The sequence below is a fragment of the Bos javanicus genome, chromosome 4, assembly GCF_032452875.1.
Source record: "Bos javanicus breed banteng chromosome 4, ARS-OSU_banteng_1.0, whole genome shotgun sequence".
NCBI classification, from domain to species: domain Eukaryota; kingdom Metazoa; phylum Chordata; class Mammalia; order Artiodactyla; family Bovidae; genus Bos; species Bos javanicus.
This window is the reverse complement of record NC_083871.1, coordinates 77,394,451-77,414,121: the sequence shown is the minus strand read 5'-3', so window position 1 is coordinate 77,414,121 and position 19,671 is coordinate 77,394,451. Positions and strand designations below refer to the sequence as shown.

Genomic DNA, 19,671 nt, shown 5'->3' with positions numbered 1-19,671 from the left:
CACCATTTAGAGATGGAGGACAGCTCGAGGTATGGATAGTCCTAGTACAGAGGTGGAGAATAGCTCGAGGTCTGGATGGCCCTAGTACCAGTATTTTCCAGATATGTGATGGTGAATGCTTAATGTTGATTAGCCAGCCTGCTGGTATATATAAATCCTCAATGGGTTGTAACTGTTTGTTCTTGTTTGATCTCAAAGTGTAAGTCTGTCTTTTACAAATTATATAGTTCTTACTAAAGACAACCTCAAAGCCAAGCAATCAGGAAAACCAACTTTTTGTAGTGTCTGTGTGAGCATTCTGGGGCGTGTTTGAAGTCAGCATCTCCGCCGTGCTCTCAAGCGTCTATTCCTCCTAGAAACAGGGTCACGTGTGAGAAAGCAATAGAACATACACATTGAGGCGTAAAGCTGCAGGCTAACTGGTAAAGAGCTTCGGAGGGGTGCGTGGGCATGGAGGGAGTGGGATGAAAGGCAGTCGGGTCTTCTCATTGATAGAGCACATAGTTGTCATATTTAGTTAAACAGCAGGACTTAGGTAGATGGGAAAAAAAGAATGTTCCCTGGAGATTGTGGTGGGTGGGGGGTGGCGGGTAGGAGAGGTGCTACGGGCAGAACAGGGCTGAAGTGGGTGGGAGGCAGCCTGGCCGAAGGATGCCCTGGTGAGCCTCAGACTTTAGAGGTGGAGCCAGTTATTAGTTGACTAGGTTCTTTAAATCAAGACACTGTAACTCTATTCATACTGTATTTGGATTGTTTGAGGGTAATGGGGTCCCAGCCAGAGGTGGCATTTGGAATAGGAAGTGGTTCCTGCATCACAGAGAAAGAGTATAGCTGTGGGGAGGATGTTGGGACATGAGAGTTACTTCCCTGGGCTTGGGAGCCTGGACGGTGCCACAGAAACTCCAGACAGGCACAAAGTGGCTTCCTGCGCAGCCCCCGAGGCCACCAGTGCCACTGTGGCAGGGGAGGGATGGGGAGGAGAGCAATACCAATGACTGGTACCTCCAGCATTTCTGCTCTCTGTGGCTAGGACACTTTGCCAGGCATTTGTGGCCAGGGAGGGGAACAAGATCGCAGAAAACATTATGTGATATTCACATTCATAAATTATAGACACAGCCATGCAGGCATTGCTTGCTCAGAATACTGGAAACACCCTCAAAAGTAATGAAATAACTAGAGAAAAGCGATGGAGCATATCTAACATGCTTCAGATGATAACAGCAATCAATCCTGTGAGGCCAGGAGAGGCTGGTTAGCCCCATATGGTCGCCAGGTGCTTGTCTGAGGGAGTGCCCGGTCCACGGGGGTGCCCTGCCCAGTGTGAATGGCCCGTGCCCACAGGCCCCCAGCCTTACCCCTCTCTCTGAGCCCACGCTTGCCCTGCTCAGTGGACGGGTCAGACCCCACCAGTCTGCCACACTTGCCGTCCTTGCTACTCATCCCAAACCTCTAGGCAATTATCTGATTTCTGTTAAACCCAGAATCCAGGAAGCTGGAGTATTTGTTACATAACCTTCAGTGTTTCAGAAAAAAAATATGTAATTTCTACAAAAAGAATCTAGATTTTGTCTCTGAAGAGCACATGGACCTTCCCTTCCTGGCGTGAGGACCAGGTAGGTGAGAGGAGCTGAGGACACATGGCAAGAGGGCGTCAACGAATAGGTGTGGCAGGGTCATGGGGGTAGCAAGCCAGCAAGTACTGAGGACAGTGGGTATGGTGTCTGACGGTGCAGGAGGTGTTTATAAACGTGGAAGGAGGGAGGCACAGAAAAAGGATCGGAACTGGAGGTGTTGTAGTTATGCAGTGTGTAAACTGAGAAATCTCTGTATGTGAACTTAGTATCCATTTTTTGGCTCTGGGCTGAAAGAGCCTAGAAGTGATGATGTTCTAGTAGTGATGAGCACACAAATTGTCTTAAAGGCGATCTTGCACTGAAGGAACCAGGCTCCTTAGAGAAATGTCCGATTCCAGGGCTGGGCAGGAGGCTGAGAGCTCTTGTGCCGGAAAGCGGGGAGGGCCCCCCGCACCATGAACCCAGGGGCATGTTCCGACGGCATGGGGCTCCCACACCAAGTCTGTCCCAGGACGATGTGAACATCAAAGTTACTATTGATAGTAGTCAGTTAGAGCCCATTGAATACAACAGGAATCCGTGAGCACATATTAATACAAATAAAAGTCGAGAGAACACTGTTACGTAACACGAGTGCATAAAGGTAGGGGTGACACCTGGCAGCATCCAGGAGGTGCCATGGAGGCTGCTGGGTGGGTGGGGGTGTGGTGAGGAGCAGGATGTAAAGGTTCTCCTCACTGTGCTCCTTACCGAGGAGAAATGGTGAGTTTAAAGGGAGAAACCTGGACAACTACCTGTCTGCATTCACATGGGGCAGGCCACCTCGGGTGTCCCAGGTATGGCACGCACCATTCCTGAGTCTGTTCACGAAGGACTGTTGGGGCCCAAGGCCTGTCCAGAATGTGGAGACAGGAGAGACAAGGGGCTGTTCCGGGTCAGAGAAGCCGAAGAGGCGTGGCCCTGAGAGCGCGTCTGCATGGGATCTGGGGAGGATGGGCTCTGGGCCAGCATTGCTTTCCTTTGAAAGGGTCCTGCATGGTGGGTTCAGGGGCAGTGGGCATTGGCTTTGCAGCAGATGGTGGTTGGGTGGCAGGTGTGCGGACGTGGAGCACACCACCTGGAGCACATCACAGGGGAGGGCTGGGAGGGGCCTGGGGGTCTGTGCTTTCCTGCCACTTTCTTTCTAAGTTTGAAATGATCTCAAAATACATCATTTGGGGCTTCCCTTGTGGCTCAGTGGTAAAGAATCCACTTGCAGTGCAGGAGACATGGGTTCAGTCCCTGGGCTGGGAATATCCCACATGCTGCAGAACATTTAAGCCTGCGTGCCAGAACTACTGAGCCTATGCTCTAGAGGCCAGGAGCCGCGACCGCTGAGCCCTTGTGCCATAGAATCCGTGTTTTGCAACAAGAGAAGCCACCGCAGTGAAAAGCCCGTGCACCACAACTAGAAAGTAACTCCCACTCTCTGCAACTGGAGAAAAGCCCACACAGCAGCAACGACCAGCACAGCCAAAAATAAATAAATACTACATTTTTTGAAAAGTGGATCATGACGTACTCTCCCACGTGCCCTGTGGACATGTGGCCAGGACCGCGTCAGATTTGGGTTCTCCTTTGCCTGTCTGTAGGTCATGTCCATCCTTCTGCATGGGGACGCCGCATTTGCTGGCCAGGGCATCGTTTATGAGACCTTCCACCTGAGTGACCTGCCATCTTACACGACTCATGGCACTGTCCACGTGGTCGTCAACAACCAGGTAACGGGTGGCTCTGGGGTCTTTGCAGCAGAGCAGGCTAAGGAGGCCACATCAGCAATTAGACTTTGTCCTGAGGCTTCTTTGCTCACGTCAGTCTTACTTAGAGGGACATGTTCTTATCATTTAGTACATTTGTTGTTTTCTGATTAATAAACTTGGACAAACAGGATACTTTCTTTAAAGTAGAGAGGTTTTAATTATGCTATTTTAAGAGCATGATATTATTTTGGAATATTTTCTACTAGACCCACAAGCATTTAGATGGCTTTTCTTTCTTAAGAAACTGGGGTTCTATATACACAGTTTTACATCCACTTCTTACTTACCACAGTGTTGTCTCATGTCATTATATATTCTTAAAATATTAATTTTGATAACAATATACATTATAGGTTGTTTCATAAAACATATTGCTGTGTTGTTAGACTTTTAACTAAGATTCTTATTTTTCAGTTTCAAATAACACTTGTTGAACATTCTTATAAGTAAATATCTCTGCCCAACTCTAAAACATTTAACATGGTTATATCTGTTATTTACTGTGCCGTGCATCCGAGAGTTCATCCCACCAACATGGGTGAGCTCTCATATAATAGATATTTGAGTTCCTTTAAGTACTGGTGCTGTGTCAGGTAACAAGCAGAGAAAGGGCACACTGCCTGTCATTATAGAGCTTATAGTTCTGGGTGAGGGGGCAGGGGACCTACCAGGCATTGGGTTAGCCTGCAGATGTTTCTCTGAGGATTTGACCTTTAGGTGGAAATGCAGGGTCAAGTAGGCAAATGTTAGGGGGCAGCGGAGCAAGTCAGGGAAGGGTCCCCTCTGTCCAAGGGAGGTGATAAGGCTGTCACATCTAAGGTTTGAGGGGTTTTTTTGAGAGAAAGCAGCCATCAGCTGCTTCTGCATGGCCCCCAAGAAACAGGGTCTTACTCCAGATGTGTTGAGAGACCCTTGGAGGACCGAAACCAGGAAGTGACGAGACAGTTTGATTTATGAAGATGGTTTGTTGATACATGTGGAATGAGTTAGAGGAAGACACACAGTTGCAACTGTCCCAGCAAGAAATAGAGAGGAAGAAGGGAAAATTTAAACATGAAAGTAAATGTAGTCAGTACATAGAGAAGGCCCCAGAACTTAAAATGTACAGTATCAAACACAAGACGAGGAGCATTAGAATGAGTGTAACACACAGTATATAACAGCTACTGCTTATGGAGTGCCTCCTGTGTGCCAGACTAAATTAGTGACTTCACATCCTCCAACTTAAAGCGTGATCCCTGTCTTACCCATGTGGTAGGTGTGATCATTTCCATTTTACACAGGAGAAAATTGAGCAGAGAGTTGAATAGCTTGCTTGAGAGTTGATATTTGAATTGCTTCTTTTAGAAAACAGTATTAGAAAAACACCAAAGAAAGAGAAAGGTCTAAAAAGCAGTGCATCACTGAACTGTGTTTTATACAGATGACCAAGCACAGATAGTCTTTAGTGCTTGTTGGGTAGGAGCTGAGTTGCCAGCAGCATGGTCTTCAGTCTGGAAACAGTACAGCAAAGATCATTCAAAGGGATTGGAAGCCCAAGACACGGGGAGGTTTTTTGTTTTTTTTTTTTTTAAGAGAAAAGTTTTTCTATACGTAGTCTCCAGAGTCAGATGAATTTCATCCCAGGAGATTTTTTTTTTTTTTTTTTTTTTTGAAAATATATTCTGATGGCAGAATCTATTTTGTAATCTCTTATGGATCCTGGCACACAGGAGAGGTGCCAAAGTCTTTTAAAATTTTGTTTAGGGGATTCCCCTGGCAATCCAGTGGTTGAGACCCCATGCTTCCACCCCAGGGGGGCACGAGTTCAGTCCCAGGTTGGGGAACTAAGATCCCGTAAGCCATACAGTTCAGTCACAGTATATATGTGTGTGTGTGTGTGTGTGTGTGTGTGTGTATCACTGCTGCACAATTAATATCTTAATGAAACTGGAAGAAAGATGTAAGTATATAAAGCTGAAATATATAATCATGTGGGGGGGCATTGTGGAGATGTCCCACAGTGCTGCAGCAAGACTGGAAACCAAAACTTGTACCACTGCATCAGTAGGGAGCTGGTAAGTAATTTATGATAGATCTATACATGTGTTACCAAGCTTTAATGAACTAATACATATAAATCATATACATATACAGCCCTGGCACCCCACTCCAGTACTCTTGCCTGGGAACTCCCTTGGACGGAGGAGCCTGGTGGGCTGCAGTCCATGGGGTCGCTAGGAGTCGGACACAACTGAGCAACTTCACTTTCACTTTTCACTTTCATGCATTGGAGAAGGAAATGGCAACTCTACTCCAGTGTTCTTGCCTGAATCCCAGGGACGGCAGAGCCTGGTGGGCTGCTGTCTATGAGGTCGCACAGAGTCGGACACGACTGAAGTGACTTAGCAGCAGCAGCAGCAGAGTGTTTAGAATAGAGCCTGGTGACGCTAGTGGTAATGAACCTGCCTGCCGATGCAGGAGACATAAGAGACCACAGGTTCCATCCTTGGGTCGGGAAGATCCCCTGGAGGAGGGCATGGCAACCCACTCCAGTATTCTTGCCTGGACAATCCCATAGATAGAGGAGCTTGGTGGGCCACAGTCTGTGGGGTCGCAAAGAGTCAGACATGACTGAAGTGACTTAGCACACACGCGTAAATAAGCACTAATGTTAAGTTAACAGCAACCACAGTGTAATAAAGCCATGTGAAAGAATGGATCTATATATACTGTGGAGTACAGCTCTCTATCTGTGAGTGTGTGTGTCAGTGGGTGCACATATACCCACCATATACGCTTAAAGATACAGAAGTCAGTAACAGTGGCAGATATTGGGGAGGGCGTCTGGGGGACTGAGACCTCAAAACTTCAAAGCAGTTCAGTTTCTGTGAGATTCTAGTTGTAACGTGCATGTTATGATTCCTATCTTACCTGGTGCCTACCCACATCTCCCTGTGGGGAGTCCCAGATAGGCCATGGGATTGTGCATGGTCTCTGTAAGTGTTCATCAGAATTCTCGCTGGTACATCATTTTTTAATGTTCTCATCAGTGTCTGACTAGTTCTAATCTTTTCTTTAGTCAATGTGATAAAGGAGTTTATGTAAAAGCAATTCATCATAAATAAAGAACTCTCAGACTTCTGTAAAGACCTACAGTTTTTCTAATGTTTTTTTCAGTCTTTCTGCTGGTTTTGGTACCATCTATCGTGATGTGGGGTCAGTTAAGAAGATCTGTAGCAGGAAAAGAGAGGCCTGCTTGGCTGAGGCTCTCATTTCTAAGAACACACCTAGGATTTCCCCTTCTACATTTTTCTCCTAAGGAAGCCATCAGATGCAAACTATTTTTGTATAAGAATGTTTATCAAAACCAACAAGTCTTTGTATAAATTTTGGCAAAACTGTAGGAGACAGTATTATATAATCATTAAAATATTTAATATCCTGGTGAAACAGTCACAGTATGGTGAGTGAAAATGCAGGGCACCCTTGCTGCTGGGGAAGGGTGCGTGGCCCAGCCACTTTGGAGAGCGCTTGCGGGTATTCGAGTGTAGAGCTCAGACCCTGTGGCTTAGTTTTCCCTTCCTAGGAGGACTCAAGTGTTTGCACATAACTCAAGTGTTTGCTGGAGAAAACCGGTGTAGGACTGTGTACAGTAACAGTGTATTAATCATAAGTTGGAAACAACATCCACAGACAGGAGAATGGATAAATGAACTGTGGTACCATTTAGTACTTAGATTTCACCACTACTGCTAGGAAAGTAGAGGTCCATGTTTCATCCTGGATGAACCATGAATGTAAATTTGAACAGAAAGCAAGTTGAAAAGAATCTGTACAGCATATAGAGTATGCTACCATATGTAAGGTACATAAAAAGTATATCTCTGTAGTTTAAAAGACATGGAAATACTCTTCCAAAATGTTAGTGTTATGAAAACCAAAAAGAGTAAGGAGCCTTCCAGATTAAGGGCGACCACAGAGAGGTGGTAACTAATGCACAGTGAAGTGCTGGATTGAGTACCGGGCTGAGGCAGGAAAGGCTGGATATCATTAGGACTATTGAAATGTGTATACTGAGGAGTCTTGTAACAGTATTCTGTAATGTTAAACTGAGTGAACTGAGAACTGCACTATGGCTGGTAAGGCTTTGTCCATGTTTTAAGGACTAGGGACAGTCTTTTGGTCTACAACTTACCTGAAAATGGTTCAGAAAAAATGTGTGTGTGTCTAACGGAAAGAGTCTGTATAATAAAAGGGGCAAAATAGGAACCGTTGTTGAATCTGAATAAAGAATCTGGGAGTTCTCTGTAGCTCCAACTTTTTCGTGAGCCTGAAATGATACCAGTAAGCCTTTTTAATTTTAATAATCAGGACTTCCCTGGTGGCTCCGACAGTAAAGCGTCTGCCTACAATGCGGGAGACCCAGTTTCAATCCCTGGGTGGGGAAGATCCCCTGGAGAAGGAAATGGCAACCCACTCCAGTATTGTTGCCTGGAAAATCCCATGGACAGAGGAGCCTGGTAACCTGCAGTCCATGGGGTTGCAGAGTCAGACATGACTGAGCGACTTCACTAAGCCTAAGAAGGGGCTTCCCTGGTGACTCAGTGGTAAAGAATCCACCTGCAATGCAGGAGACTCGAGTTACAGTTCTGGGTCAGGAAGATCCCCTGGAGAAGGAAATGGCAATCCACTTCTGTTATTCTTGCCTGGAGAATTCCATGGACAGAGGAGCCTAGTGGGCTACTGTCCTGGGGTTGCAAAGAGTTGGACATGACAGCTATCGATGTACTGTTTATGGACATATGGGATACATATAGCAACATGTGGAAACCGTGTCATCAACTTTCAGGGCCATGTAGTATCATACTTTTTGGATGTTTGAAGTAGTTCATAAAAATAAATTTTAAATGCAAATTATAAAATTACAAATATATGATACAGTTTTAATGTATCTAAGTGATGAGACCTTTAAATTTTCTTTTCAAAGAAAAAATACTCATGTTAGTGAACAGAGTGCAAAATTATAGAAATAGTAGGATCTGAAATTTTATATTTATATTGGCATGTGTGTTCATGCAAAGAAAATCATCTAGAAAGGAAAGCATCAAGATATTTACACTGAAACCGGTAGAATATAGATGATTTTAATTTTTCATACTCTCTTCCAAACTGTTCAACATGTATGAATTTTGTTACCAGAATAGGAAAAAAAAAACTTTTTTTTTAAATAGCCCTTTAGGGACTGTCTCAAGCGTAGGCTACACACAGCCAGGTGACCTCCAGCAGGTGACCTTCAGCTCTGCCCTGCCTGCCATTAGCCCCACCCTCACCCTCAGACATATCCACTCTCACCCCAGCCCTGTCCCCACCATGCCATTGGCCTGGGGGTGGGCTTGCCCTGGCCCACCCTCCTTCTGTCCTGCTAATGCTTAGCAGTGTGCCCAATCCCCCTGGCCAAGCTGCCTGTCCCTTGCAGATCGGCTTCACCACAGACCCGCGCATGGCCCGCTCCTCGCCCTACCCCACTGATGTGGCCCGAGTGGTGAATGCCCCTATCTTCCACGTGAACTCGGATGACCCGGAGGCAGTCATGTATGTGTGCAAAGTTGCAGCCGAGTGGAGGAGCACCTTCCACAAGGATGTGGTGGTGGACCTGGTGAGTGACCTTAGCTTGTGTCCTGGAGAGAGGGGTTAGGGCTCCCTAGGGCCAGGGCACACCTCCCTTCCCCTCCCAAGAGCTCCTGTGTCTTTGGGTGACCCGATCTGGGCAAGAAGGTAACTGGGGTCCTGTCCCAAGATAGTCCCAGGTCACTCTTGTTTCATCTTGGGGGACAGTCAAAGCAATTCTAGTGTGTGAAGGAGCAGGAGATAGGACCATATTTCTAGAGGTCAACTGAGGTGTCAACCAGGAGAAATGGGATAGCTCCTCATAGGTCCTGGGTCCCGACCGACATGGGCCCTGATGCTGGGGTCTCCCGGTGTGCCCAGGTGTGTTACCGGCGCAATGGCCACAACGAGATGGATGAGCCCATGTTCACCCAGCCGCTGATGTACAAGCAGATCCGCAAACAGAAGCCCGTGCTGCAGAAGTACGCAGAGTTGCTGGTGTCGCAGGGCGTGGTCAACCAGCCTGAGTACGAGGTGCGTCCCTGGCCCTGTCCTGGTGGCTCTTTCCGGAGCCAAGGAGGGATGGAAAAGACCCGCCACAGGGCCAGTGCTCACTTCTGCAGAGCACTTAGGGTCCAAGTGAGAACGTGTGAAATACTTACAACTACAGCATTTCAGCACATAACCTGGAAGGTCCAGGCTACTGAGGGGTTAGTTACATGAGGGAGGTGGGACCTGAGAGGACTTCACCGTGGCCTCTGAGGCCCGTGGAACCCAGTGCAGAGGGGTGAGAGGGAGAGAGGGTGGTGAGGGACCCACTTGTGAGCTGGTCTCTCTGGCTGGTCATGAGGGGGAAGGCCCATGCAGGGTGATGGAGAGAGACGAGCGGTGTGGGTCATGAGCATGCAGAGTCAGGGGCCTGTGAATGAGGGTGGTGCTGGGATCAGGGCAGGTGCCGAGATGGCACTCAGGTTCAGTCCTCCTGAGGCTATGCTTGGAGCCCGAGAACTGGACCAGTTCATCAGGAAGACTGGAGGGAGGGTAAGTAGGACCCACAGTCTGCAGTGGAGAAGAAGCCGTTGGGACGGAAACACTGTACTAGGCTTCCCACAGATCTCCCAGAGGTGATGCGTGTTGGGAGGAGAACCCAGGAGCCCGTGGGGTCTGAGGGACTCCGCACTGGGAAAGTGCCAGTGTGTGCTGGCTCGGTGTGTGCTGGCTGGGTGCCCGGCATGCCCTATGCACAGCAGCCCTGACGGCTGCGTTGTGCCCAATCCTCTAGGAGGAGATCTCCAAATATGACAAGATCTGTGAGGAGGCCTTCGCCAGGTCCAAGGACGAAAAGATCTTGCACATCAAGCACTGGCTGGACTCCCCCTGGCCTGGTGAGTGAGGCATGCCACCGGTGAACCTCTTCCGCCCACACCCCATGGGTCCCAGAATTGGACTCCCGACTGCCATTCTCAAGGGAAGAAGATCTCGGCCACCTCTCAGCAGCATTTCACATGTCCACAGTTCCTATGTCAGCCTGCCCTTTCTGTCCCAGGCTTCTTCACCCTGGACGGGCAGCCGAGGAGCATGACCTGCCCCTCCACGGGCCTGACGGAGGACATTCTCACACACATTGGGAACGTGGCCAGCTCCGTGCCTGTGGAGGATTTCACCATTCACGGAGGTGAGGGTGCCCTGCCCCACCTCTGCCACCACCCGGGCCTTCCGAAGTAGTGCCGACTCCCCTCTGGCCTAAGACTGGTCCCCACCTGGCTCAGGTTCCTGCCTCGTTCAAGGCCGAGCAAGGTGGTGGGATGAGAGTAGCCCTGTCACCTCACCCCTGCCCCGGCGCGGTCCTCAGCCAGCAGAGCGGTGGATGAAGGCACAGGATGTCACAGCCTCCCTGGTCCAGACGCCACTCCTCTGGCAACTCTGGACCCCAGAAGCTGGGGCTGTAGGGAGCTCTTGTCCTAAGAGAGTGTTCGGGGCGGCTGGTGAACACCGTCTGCCTCTGCAGGGCTGAGCCGGATCCTGAAGACCCGTGGGGAGCTGGTGAAGAACAGGACTGTGGACTGGGCTCTGGCGGAGTACATGGCTTTTGGCTCCCTACTGAAGGAGGGCATCCATATCCGGCTGAGCGGCCAGGATGTGGAGCGGGGCACTTTTAGGTAATGGCCTTGGTGTTCTTGTGGCCCTTCAGAGTGGAGGAGACACAAAAGAAGGGCTGTGGTGTTTGTCTTCCAGAAGAAAATCACTGCCAGGAAGCAGTCGTTAGATCCCATTGTCTCAGGCCCAGAAGCACCCTATTCCTGCTCTGATCAGATGCTTCTGTTAAGAACCAGGCTCTGTGCCCCCAGCAGCGGCTGTGCATGGAGTCTAGTCTGAGCTGCGTGCAGGGCTGGGTCCTGCCTGCTAATCTATGCTGTTCTGCCGCAGCCATCGCCACCACGTCCTGCATGACCAGAACGTGGACAAGAGAACCTGCATCCCCATGAACCACCTCTGGCCCAACCAGGCCCCCTACACCGTGTGCAACAGCTCACTGTCCGAGTACGGGGTCCTGGGTGAGCACTGGGGCCTGCAAGGCCCACCTCCCTTTCCTCCCCAGCCACCCTCTCCCCACTGCTTCCCCGACCACCCCTTCTTCCCTTTTCACCCCCTCCTCCCCACCTCCCCTTCCCACCCACCAGCTGACTGCTGTCTGGTCTCCTCCCTTTCTCCTACTCTGCAGGCTTCGAGCTGGGTTTTGCAATGGCCAGTCCTAACGCCCTGGTCCTCTGGGAGGCCCAGTTTGGTGACTTCCATAACACGGCCCAGTGCATCATCGACCAGTTCATCTGCCCAGGACAAGCCAAGTGGGTGCGGCAGAACGGCATTGTGCTGCTGCTGCCCCATGGCATGGAGGGCATGGTGAGCCCCCTACCCCTTCCCTGGCAGACCTAGGAAGGGCCTGCCTGGGACCCTGGTCCCGAGACTGGCAGGTGCAGGCTCTGCTGGTGTTTCCCACCTGCCTTGGAGGCAAGAGGCAGGCCCTGCTCTGTTCTGGGTAAGAAGTGGGGGTGTGGCTGGGCCTCTTGGGTTCAGGCAGTCCCTGTGCTCTCCCTCCCTCCTCCCCCAGGCCCTGTGAGGGGTTTTCTTAACACTCCAATTTGGAAGCCATGAGGAGCCAGGAGTACTGGGCCCTGTCCTGATGTGGAAACTTCCCCTCCACTCCATAGGCAGAAGAAGGAATTAAACTATTGGCAGGAAAGAGATAACTTGGTGTTTTTCAGACCAGAAATGAGAAAGTTGGTTAAGGAAGAGAAGTACTGAATGCAGCTGTCAGAATGGGGGAAGCTCCTCATCTGTAACTTGTGTATCTGGTTCCAGGGCCCAGAACATTCCTCCGCCAGGCCAGAGAGGTTCCTGCAGATGTGCAATGATGATCCAGACGTCCTGCCGGTAAGTAGCCACCACCTGGGCGTCTGTGGGCGCCTCTGAAGGTACCAGTGCTCTGTCCCTCTCAGGAGTCACAGGTGGGCCCAAGCCTGCTTGTGTCCTGGAAATGAGAGGCCTCTTCAGAGCATAGAAGATACTACCAGACTGCTTCCTGCAGCAGAAGCTTTTAGGAGTAGTACTGTCTGTGTTTTGATTCAGGCAAGTTATTTATTGCAGCTTTCAGGATCTTAGTTCCCTGGCCTGGGATTGAACCTGTGCGCTCAGGAGTGACAGCTCAGAGTCCTAACCACTAGACCGCCAGGGAGTTCCCTAGGCAAACATTTTAGAGGAAAGAACTCTGGGGTGATTTTAGTGAAACTCCAAGAGCTGAGAGGAAATTACTGGGAGTCAGTTTCTAAGGAAAGTCTGAATTGGTTTTAGCTAGACCCTGTGTCTGTCCTAGGCCAGGCAGTAGTTTTCAGAGACATAGGGATAAATGTGGGACTGAGAATTCCATTCAGAGCTTAGAGCTGGCTGGCTGAGCTCCGTCAGTGTCCCCTTTGTGTGCATCTCATAGGGAGCTGAGGTGCCTGAGGCTGGGACCCGGGGCCTTCTGAAGCTGTCTGCCTCAGTGCCTCCCACAGCAGGGTGCTTAGAGCCACTGGGCCTCTGGCCTTTTCCCTCTTTGCTATAGGACCTTAAGGAAGCCAACTTTGACATAAATCAGCTGTATGATTGCAACTGGGTTGTTGTCAACTGCTCCACCCCTGGCAACTTCTTCCACGTGCTACGTCGCCAGATTCTCCTGCCCTTCCGGAAGCCGGTCAGTTGAGGGTATCCCTGCTCAGAGAGGCCTGGCCTGAGGACTCCAGGGCCCCAGCCCAATGGGAGGATGGACATGTGAGCGGGGGGTTGTAGGTGGTGTGTTGAGCTTGGAGGAGAGGTGAGCCCCCTCGGGGGCCGAAGGAACAGAGGGTCCTCAGGAGGCAAGCTCCTTGGCAGGGTGTTGAAGGGTGAGTGGGAGTGTGTGTGAAGAGTCCAAGGGGAGAATGCCTCCTGCTGCTGCCAGTCACCGTGCAGGGCCAGGCAGGCCCATGGAGCAGGGCAGCCCTGGCCACAGGCAGGGATGCCCAGGAAAGGCTCAGGTGTCCTTCCCAGGTAGAGGGTAGTGGTGCCAAGGGTTCTGAGCAGACTAGGGCGGGCCCTGGAGGAGAGGGTGCCTAGCTGAGCAGAGCCCAGCATCTCAGGGCAGAGGAAGAGAGCCCGGGGGCAAACAGAATCATCCTGTTTGCTCTTTTCACCTCAGACCTGTGCTCCTCCTGATTATAGAGCCAGGAGGGCAGCAGGAGGGCCTGTTCTGAAGACAGGCCTGGGCAGCCCCTTACTGCCCTCCTTCTGGAATACTTAGAACCTGGTCTGTCATGAGCCTGTGCTTCTGTCTTTCAGTTAATCATCTTCACCCCAAAGTCCCTGCTGCGGCATCCCGAAGCCAGGTCCAACTTTGACGAGATGCTTCCAGGTAGGCGTCAGGGGGCTGGGCATTTGGAGGGGGTCTTAACTGCTGCTGTGTAGGGGGCTTGTCAGTCTCACTGTGGTCCTTGCCACATTTTTGGTTATTGGGTAAAGACCAATAACCAGGGTGTTATTGGTCAGACGACCAATACGACAGCCAGGACAGAACACGACAGCCAGGGTGTCAGAGCTTGTGTGCAGATTGGTCCAACAGCGTGACTTCTCTTGTCCCACCAGGGTCCACAGCCTTTGCTGGGTGCATCCCTAGGACTCTCTTAGAGGCAGTGAAATGAGTCCGAGGTTAGAGTGCACCCTGCTGCCCGAGCACTGCTCCTGGGGGCTGACAGCAGCCAGGGACAGAGGAAAGGCACTAGGTGGGTAGGGCCTGCCGCATAACACCCAGCTCAGTGGTGTGAGGTGAGGCCCACAGCATTGCAATTTCTTTCACCTGGACAGCAGACAGAGGCGGCTGGCAGCACGCAGCAGCCCTGCACATCCCCACTTGCTGCCAGCCGTGGAGCCCCCTTTAGTTTTCTTTCATGGTAAATCCTGTCTTTGTTTTTTTTCCCTTTTATTATTATTATGGTGAAATATGCATTATATAAAATTTACCATCTTAGCCACTTTTAAGTGTACAGTTCAGTGGCATTAATAAACACATTCACCGGACTTCCTTGGTAGTCCAGTGGTTAAGATGCAGCACTTCCACTGCACGAGGCACGGGTTTGATCCCTGGTTGAAGAAAGGCAACTCCCCCATCACCCCTTCTCCCCCAGCTGCTGGCGCCCACCATCCTGCCTTCTCTCTCTATAGGTTTGACTCCTCTAGGAACTGCATATAAGTGGAATTGTATAATATTTGTCTTTATGTGACTAGCTTATGATATCCTCAGGGTTCATCCATGTTGTAACATGTGTCAGAATTTCCTTCTTTTTTAAAGCTGACTAGTATTCTGCTGTATGCATATGGTATATACACTTTTTGTTTGTTCATCTGTCAGTGGACACCTGGGTTGCCTCCACATTTTAGCCATTGGGAATGATGCTGCTATGAACATGGGTGTACCAGTCTCTCTTCAAGACCTTGGATGTATACCAAGAGGCAGAATTGCTGGGTCACATGGTGACTCTTTAGTGTAACGTGCTGTTTTCCATAGCGGTTCCCAAGAGCGCACAAGGTTCCAGTTTCTCCACATGGCTTGCCAGCAGTAGTACTGTTTTCTGTTTCTTTGTTTTGCAATAGCCATCCTCATGACCGTGAAGTAATATCTCACTGCAATTTTGATTTTCATTTCCCTAATGATTAGTGATGTTGAGCATCTTTTCATGTGCTTGCTGGCCATCTGTATGTTGTCTTTGGAGAAATGTCATACGTCCTTGCCCATTTTTTAATTGGGTTGCTTATTTTGTTGTTGAGTTGTGTGATTTCTCTCCATTTACTGAATATAGATGCCTTATCAGATATATGACTTGCAACTATTTTCTTCCATCTGTGTTGTCTTCTGATGTACAAATTTTTTTAATTTTCATAAAGTCCACTTTTTCTATTTTTTTCTTATGCTGCCTGTGCCTTTGAAGTCACATCTAAGAAATCCTTGTCAAATTCAGTGTTTATGTTTTGTAATTTCAGCTCTTGGTCTGCCTTTAATCCATTTTGAGTCAGTGTTCTGTGTGGTGTAAGGGCCTACCTTCATTTGCATATGGGTATCCAGTTTTCCCAGCACCATTTGTTGAAGAGACTGTCCTTTCCCCATTGGATGTTACTGCTTCTCTTGGCAAAATCATCTGACCACAGACGTGAAGCTTTATTTCTGATCTCTGTTCTCTTCCACTGGTCTGTATATCTGTCTTTGTGCCAATACCATGCTCTGATATTGTAGCTTTGTAATAAGTTTTGAAATCAGGAAACATGAGTCCTCCAACTTTGTTTTTCTTTTTCAAGATAGTTTTGACTATTTAGAATCCTTTGGGATACCATGAATCTTAGGATGGATTTTATTTCTGCAAAAAAAATGTCCATGTCCTTGGGATTTTGATAAGGATTGTGAATCTGTAGATTGCTTTGGTCGAATTAACATCGTGACAGTGTTAAGTCTCCCAGTCCATGAACACAAATGACTTTACATTTATTGGTATCTTTAATTTCTTTCAGTAATGTTCTATAGTTTTCAGTGTACAAGTTTTTCATTTTCTTGGTTAAGTTTATTTCTAAGTGATTTTACTTATTTGATGCTGTTTCAAATAGGATTTTTTTTTTACTTTCAGATTGTTCATAGAAATAAAACTAAATTCTGAGTGTTAATTTTCTATCCTGTAATTTTGCTGAATTCATTTACTAGTTTTAACAAGTTTGTGTGTGTGTGTGTGTGTAATCTTTAGGGGTTTCTACATATAAAACAAACAGATGATTTTACTTATTCCTTTACAATTTAGATACCTTTTATTTCTTTTCCTTGCCTAATTGCCCTGGCTAGAATTCCAGTGTTATGTTGAAGAGAAGTGGTGAGAACGGACATTCTTGGCTTGTTTTGATCTTAGAGCAAATGCTTTCAATCTTTTGCAGATGGGTATGATGTTCACAGTGGGTGTCTCATGTCTGGCCTTTTTGTGTGTGAAGGTAGTTTCCTTCTAATCCTAGCGTTTGCGTGTGTGGCGTGAATGTGAGCATGTCGTGTGCTGCGTATGTGTCACTCAGTGAACCCCTCATTTTGAATGCAGCTTTCTGAAGTCAGCCTTGTTCCCAGAGGGATGGTTCAGGCCATGAGTATCTGAATATTTGTTCGGAAAGTTTTGGTATTTGCAAACTCAGGAGTCTGAGCAGAGCGGTCGTGGGGTGCTCTACCAGTCCTAGCTGTCCCCCATGTCTGAGGCAGATCGTTCTGAAGAATGAACCGATGTCACTTGCTCTCCAAGGCTGTTAGGCTACCGTGCCTGTTAGGCTCTCTCAGTGTGGATTAATTCAAGGACATCACAGGCTGGTGGGAGGAGCAGTGTCCTAACCCTCAGAAACCGTGTGTTCTGGTGTCAGCCATGGTACAGCCCCACCTCACAGAGGGAAGGCCCTAGACACCCTCCGCCAAGTCCTGAGCAAACCCCCTGGCCATGGGGATTCTCTTGTAGGAACCCACTTCCAGCGGGTGATCCCAGAAGATGGCCCTGCAGCACAGAACCCAGGAAACGTCAAGAGACTTCTCTTCTGTACTGGCAAGGTGTACTATGACCTCACCCGAGAGCGCAAAGCGCGGGACATGGTGGAGCAGGTGGCCATCACCAGGATCGAGCAGGTGAGGGCGTGTGGTTCCCAGACCAGTGCTGGCAGTCCTCCTCCCGGTGATTGGGCCCTCAAGCTTTCCCAGAGTTTCTGGCACGGACGTCTTTTAGGGGTCACTGAGCTCCCTGCTGGGGACACCAGCCTTGCCCATTACTCTGAGCATCTTCTCCTGACAGTAGCTTCTCTCTCTCCCCCCAGCTGTCGCCTTTCCCCTTCGACCTCCTGCTGCAGGAGGTCCAGAAGTACCCCAACGCTGAGCTGGCCTGGTGCCAGGAGGAGCACAAGAACCAAGGCTACTACGACTACGTGAAGCCCAGGCTGCGAACCACCATCAGCCGCGCCAAGCCTGTGTGGTAAGGGCGCGGGCAGTCAGCTGGGGCCGGGGAGGGTAACGAGCCCCGGTCCCCTCAGTGGCCCTCAACGCTCACTGTCACCGCCCTCAGGTATGCTGGCCGGGACCCAGCAGCAGCTCCAGCCACCGGCAACAAGAAGACCCACCTCACGGAGCTGCAGCGCCTCCTGGACACAGCCTTCGACCTGGACGCCTTCAAGAACTTCTCGTAGATGCCGCCTGGGCTGCTTGGGCCGCCCTGCACCTCACGACTGCCCCTCGCTTCCAACTAAAGCATCGTGCCTCCGCACTGCCCGCACCTCTGCCCGTCCATACCGCACGCACCCCGTGCTCACTTAGGAACTAGGCTGTTTGCCCCTCCTGTGCTTGGCTGCCCCCCAAGCCAGATGCCCCCCCGGGCGCTACAGCTTCTGTCCAGCTGAACAGCCTTCATGGAGACAGTGGGGAGCGGGAGGAGGAGAGGGAGCCCCTGCAGGTGTCCTGGGAGGGAAGATCTGCCCCCACCCCGTCCCCCCAGCTCACCCCACAGGACCGGCCTCATGCGGCATCCCCCTGTGCCAGCAGTCCTGGTCACCCAGCAAGGGGTTCCCACACCTGGACAAGGGTGGCCTCCTCTCCCCAAGCTGAGCCCCCAACGCCTCGCAGGAGTCGTCGGTGTCTGAGGGTTTGTGGGGTGGGTGGGCTCCGGCAGGACCCTCACCATGCGGTGGACCAAGGGCACTGCTGCAGGACGGCTGCTGGGAGATGGCCCGAGACTGACCTGGCACAGAGCGGGAGGGTCCACTCTGCAGCGACCACTTCCACCGCTCCAGAGGGTCCCGGCCCTGTGCGGGGCCGTGCACACTCCACCACCTGGGGCTGGGTGTGGCCAGGAAGTGCCGCTCAGGGCCGGGGCGCCGGCTGCTCCTCTGGTCCTTCCCTTCACTTCCAAGCCACCTCCTTTCCTCTTCCCTTCAACGCGATGGAGACTCCGAAGCATTCTTCTCTCTGCTGTGCCAAAGCTGGTCAGAGGGGGAGAGGAGGGGCAGGAGTGAGGGGCAGCACAAGGCCAAGGGGCCAGCTCCCCTGACCCGTCACAGGGACAAATCTGATTTATTTATTTTGGTTAAAAAAAGTAACCGAACAATTTTGCATTGCATTTGGCTTGACCCATAAAATCTGAGTTCTCCCTGAGCCTGTGTATGGTGTCATTCTTTCTGCTTCGCCGTCTCCTCCAAAGAAAAGGCTACCGCAGCATCTCTGCCCTGCCTGGGAAGCGGCTCTCCTCCCTGCCGGGCTCAGGTGGACCTCCCCCCTCCTGACCACCTCCCTCTGGTTGCCAGCAGCACCAGGTGATTGGCCACCATCCTCCTCCTCACCTGGCCTCTCCATCCTTATTGTTGCAGATAGTGTCTGATGCATCCTTATTTCTGAGTGTGCCCTGCTCCTAGTCCCCCAGCAGACTCCACCTAAAAAAAGTACTCAGCCATCTGAGCCAGCGTGCATGGTGGGCTCACCCTAGGACACTGTTAGCACCCTTCAGGAGCCCAAGCCACTCATTGGACCTTGGGAGGGGAGCCATCATTCCAGCTGAGCCTTCACAAGGCCCTGTCCCCTTTTGACAAGAGCCCCGCTGCCTTGAACCCACACCATGCCGGTCTTGGTTCCCTGGAGGGTAGACAGGTCTCAACACTGAAGGAAGGCTCAGGGGAAGGCCTGGGTGTGGACATAAGGGTAACTTCCATCATGGGGCCCCCTGACGTTCACCCAGTCTTCTGGACCACATCAGGGTCCCTTGTCCTTGAAGCCTTTTCAGAATGTCTTCATTTTGTCCAGGGGTTGCCCAAGGGTCCTCCCAACCTGCCATTGTCTCAGACGGGTGGTGGGGAGGGAGTGGGAGATGGGACAGCTGTCCCTGTGGGCTTCAAAACCAGCACCCCATCCATCTGATGTGGTCAGCCAGGCAGGTTAGAGCTAAAAGAGACAAAAACAAATAGCTCAGGAGCCCCTTTCCTGGAGAGACTCCCAGCGCTCTGAGGGGGCAGCTGTCCTGAACTCTGGGGAGTTAGAGTCCAGTCCAGAGCACATAGAGCTAAGACACAAGATGGAAGCTGGGCCCTCACATCTTGCTGCTTCCAGTCTGGTCAGGGGGTGCAGGGGAGCCAAGAGCCCAAGGGGTCTGGTT

General features: G+C 50.4%; 1 protein-coding gene across 4 annotated transcripts in view; it reads left to right on the top strand.

The window, feature by feature from the left end:
• OGDH (oxoglutarate dehydrogenase) overlaps positions 1–18,680 on the top strand; it is a 66,711-nt gene extending 48,031 nt beyond the window's left edge. For all 4 annotated transcript variants that reach the window (XM_061414431.1, XM_061414429.1, XM_061414432.1 and 1 more), the window contains 14 exons: positions 3,209–3,337; positions 8,835–9,014; positions 9,347–9,499; positions 10,248–10,350; positions 10,512–10,640; positions 10,974–11,124; positions 11,393–11,520; positions 11,688–11,866; positions 12,326–12,397; positions 13,068–13,196; positions 13,820–13,892; positions 17,005–17,168; positions 17,354–17,508; positions 17,599–18,680. In XM_061414431.1, the coding sequence (XP_061270415.1) occupies positions 3,209–3,337; positions 8,835–9,014; positions 9,347–9,499; positions 10,248–10,350; positions 10,512–10,640; positions 10,974–11,124; positions 11,393–11,520; positions 11,688–11,866; positions 12,326–12,397; positions 13,068–13,196; positions 13,820–13,892; positions 17,005–17,168; positions 17,354–17,508; positions 17,599–17,719 (1,866 nt within the window). In that variant the 3' untranslated portion in view covers positions 17,720–18,680. The remainder of the gene's footprint in view (positions 1–3,208; positions 3,338–8,834; positions 9,015–9,346; positions 9,500–10,247; positions 10,351–10,511; positions 10,641–10,973; positions 11,125–11,392; positions 11,521–11,687; positions 11,867–12,325; positions 12,398–13,067; positions 13,197–13,819; positions 13,893–17,004; positions 17,169–17,353; positions 17,509–17,598) is intronic.
• Positions 18,681–19,671: the final 991 nt, after the last annotated feature.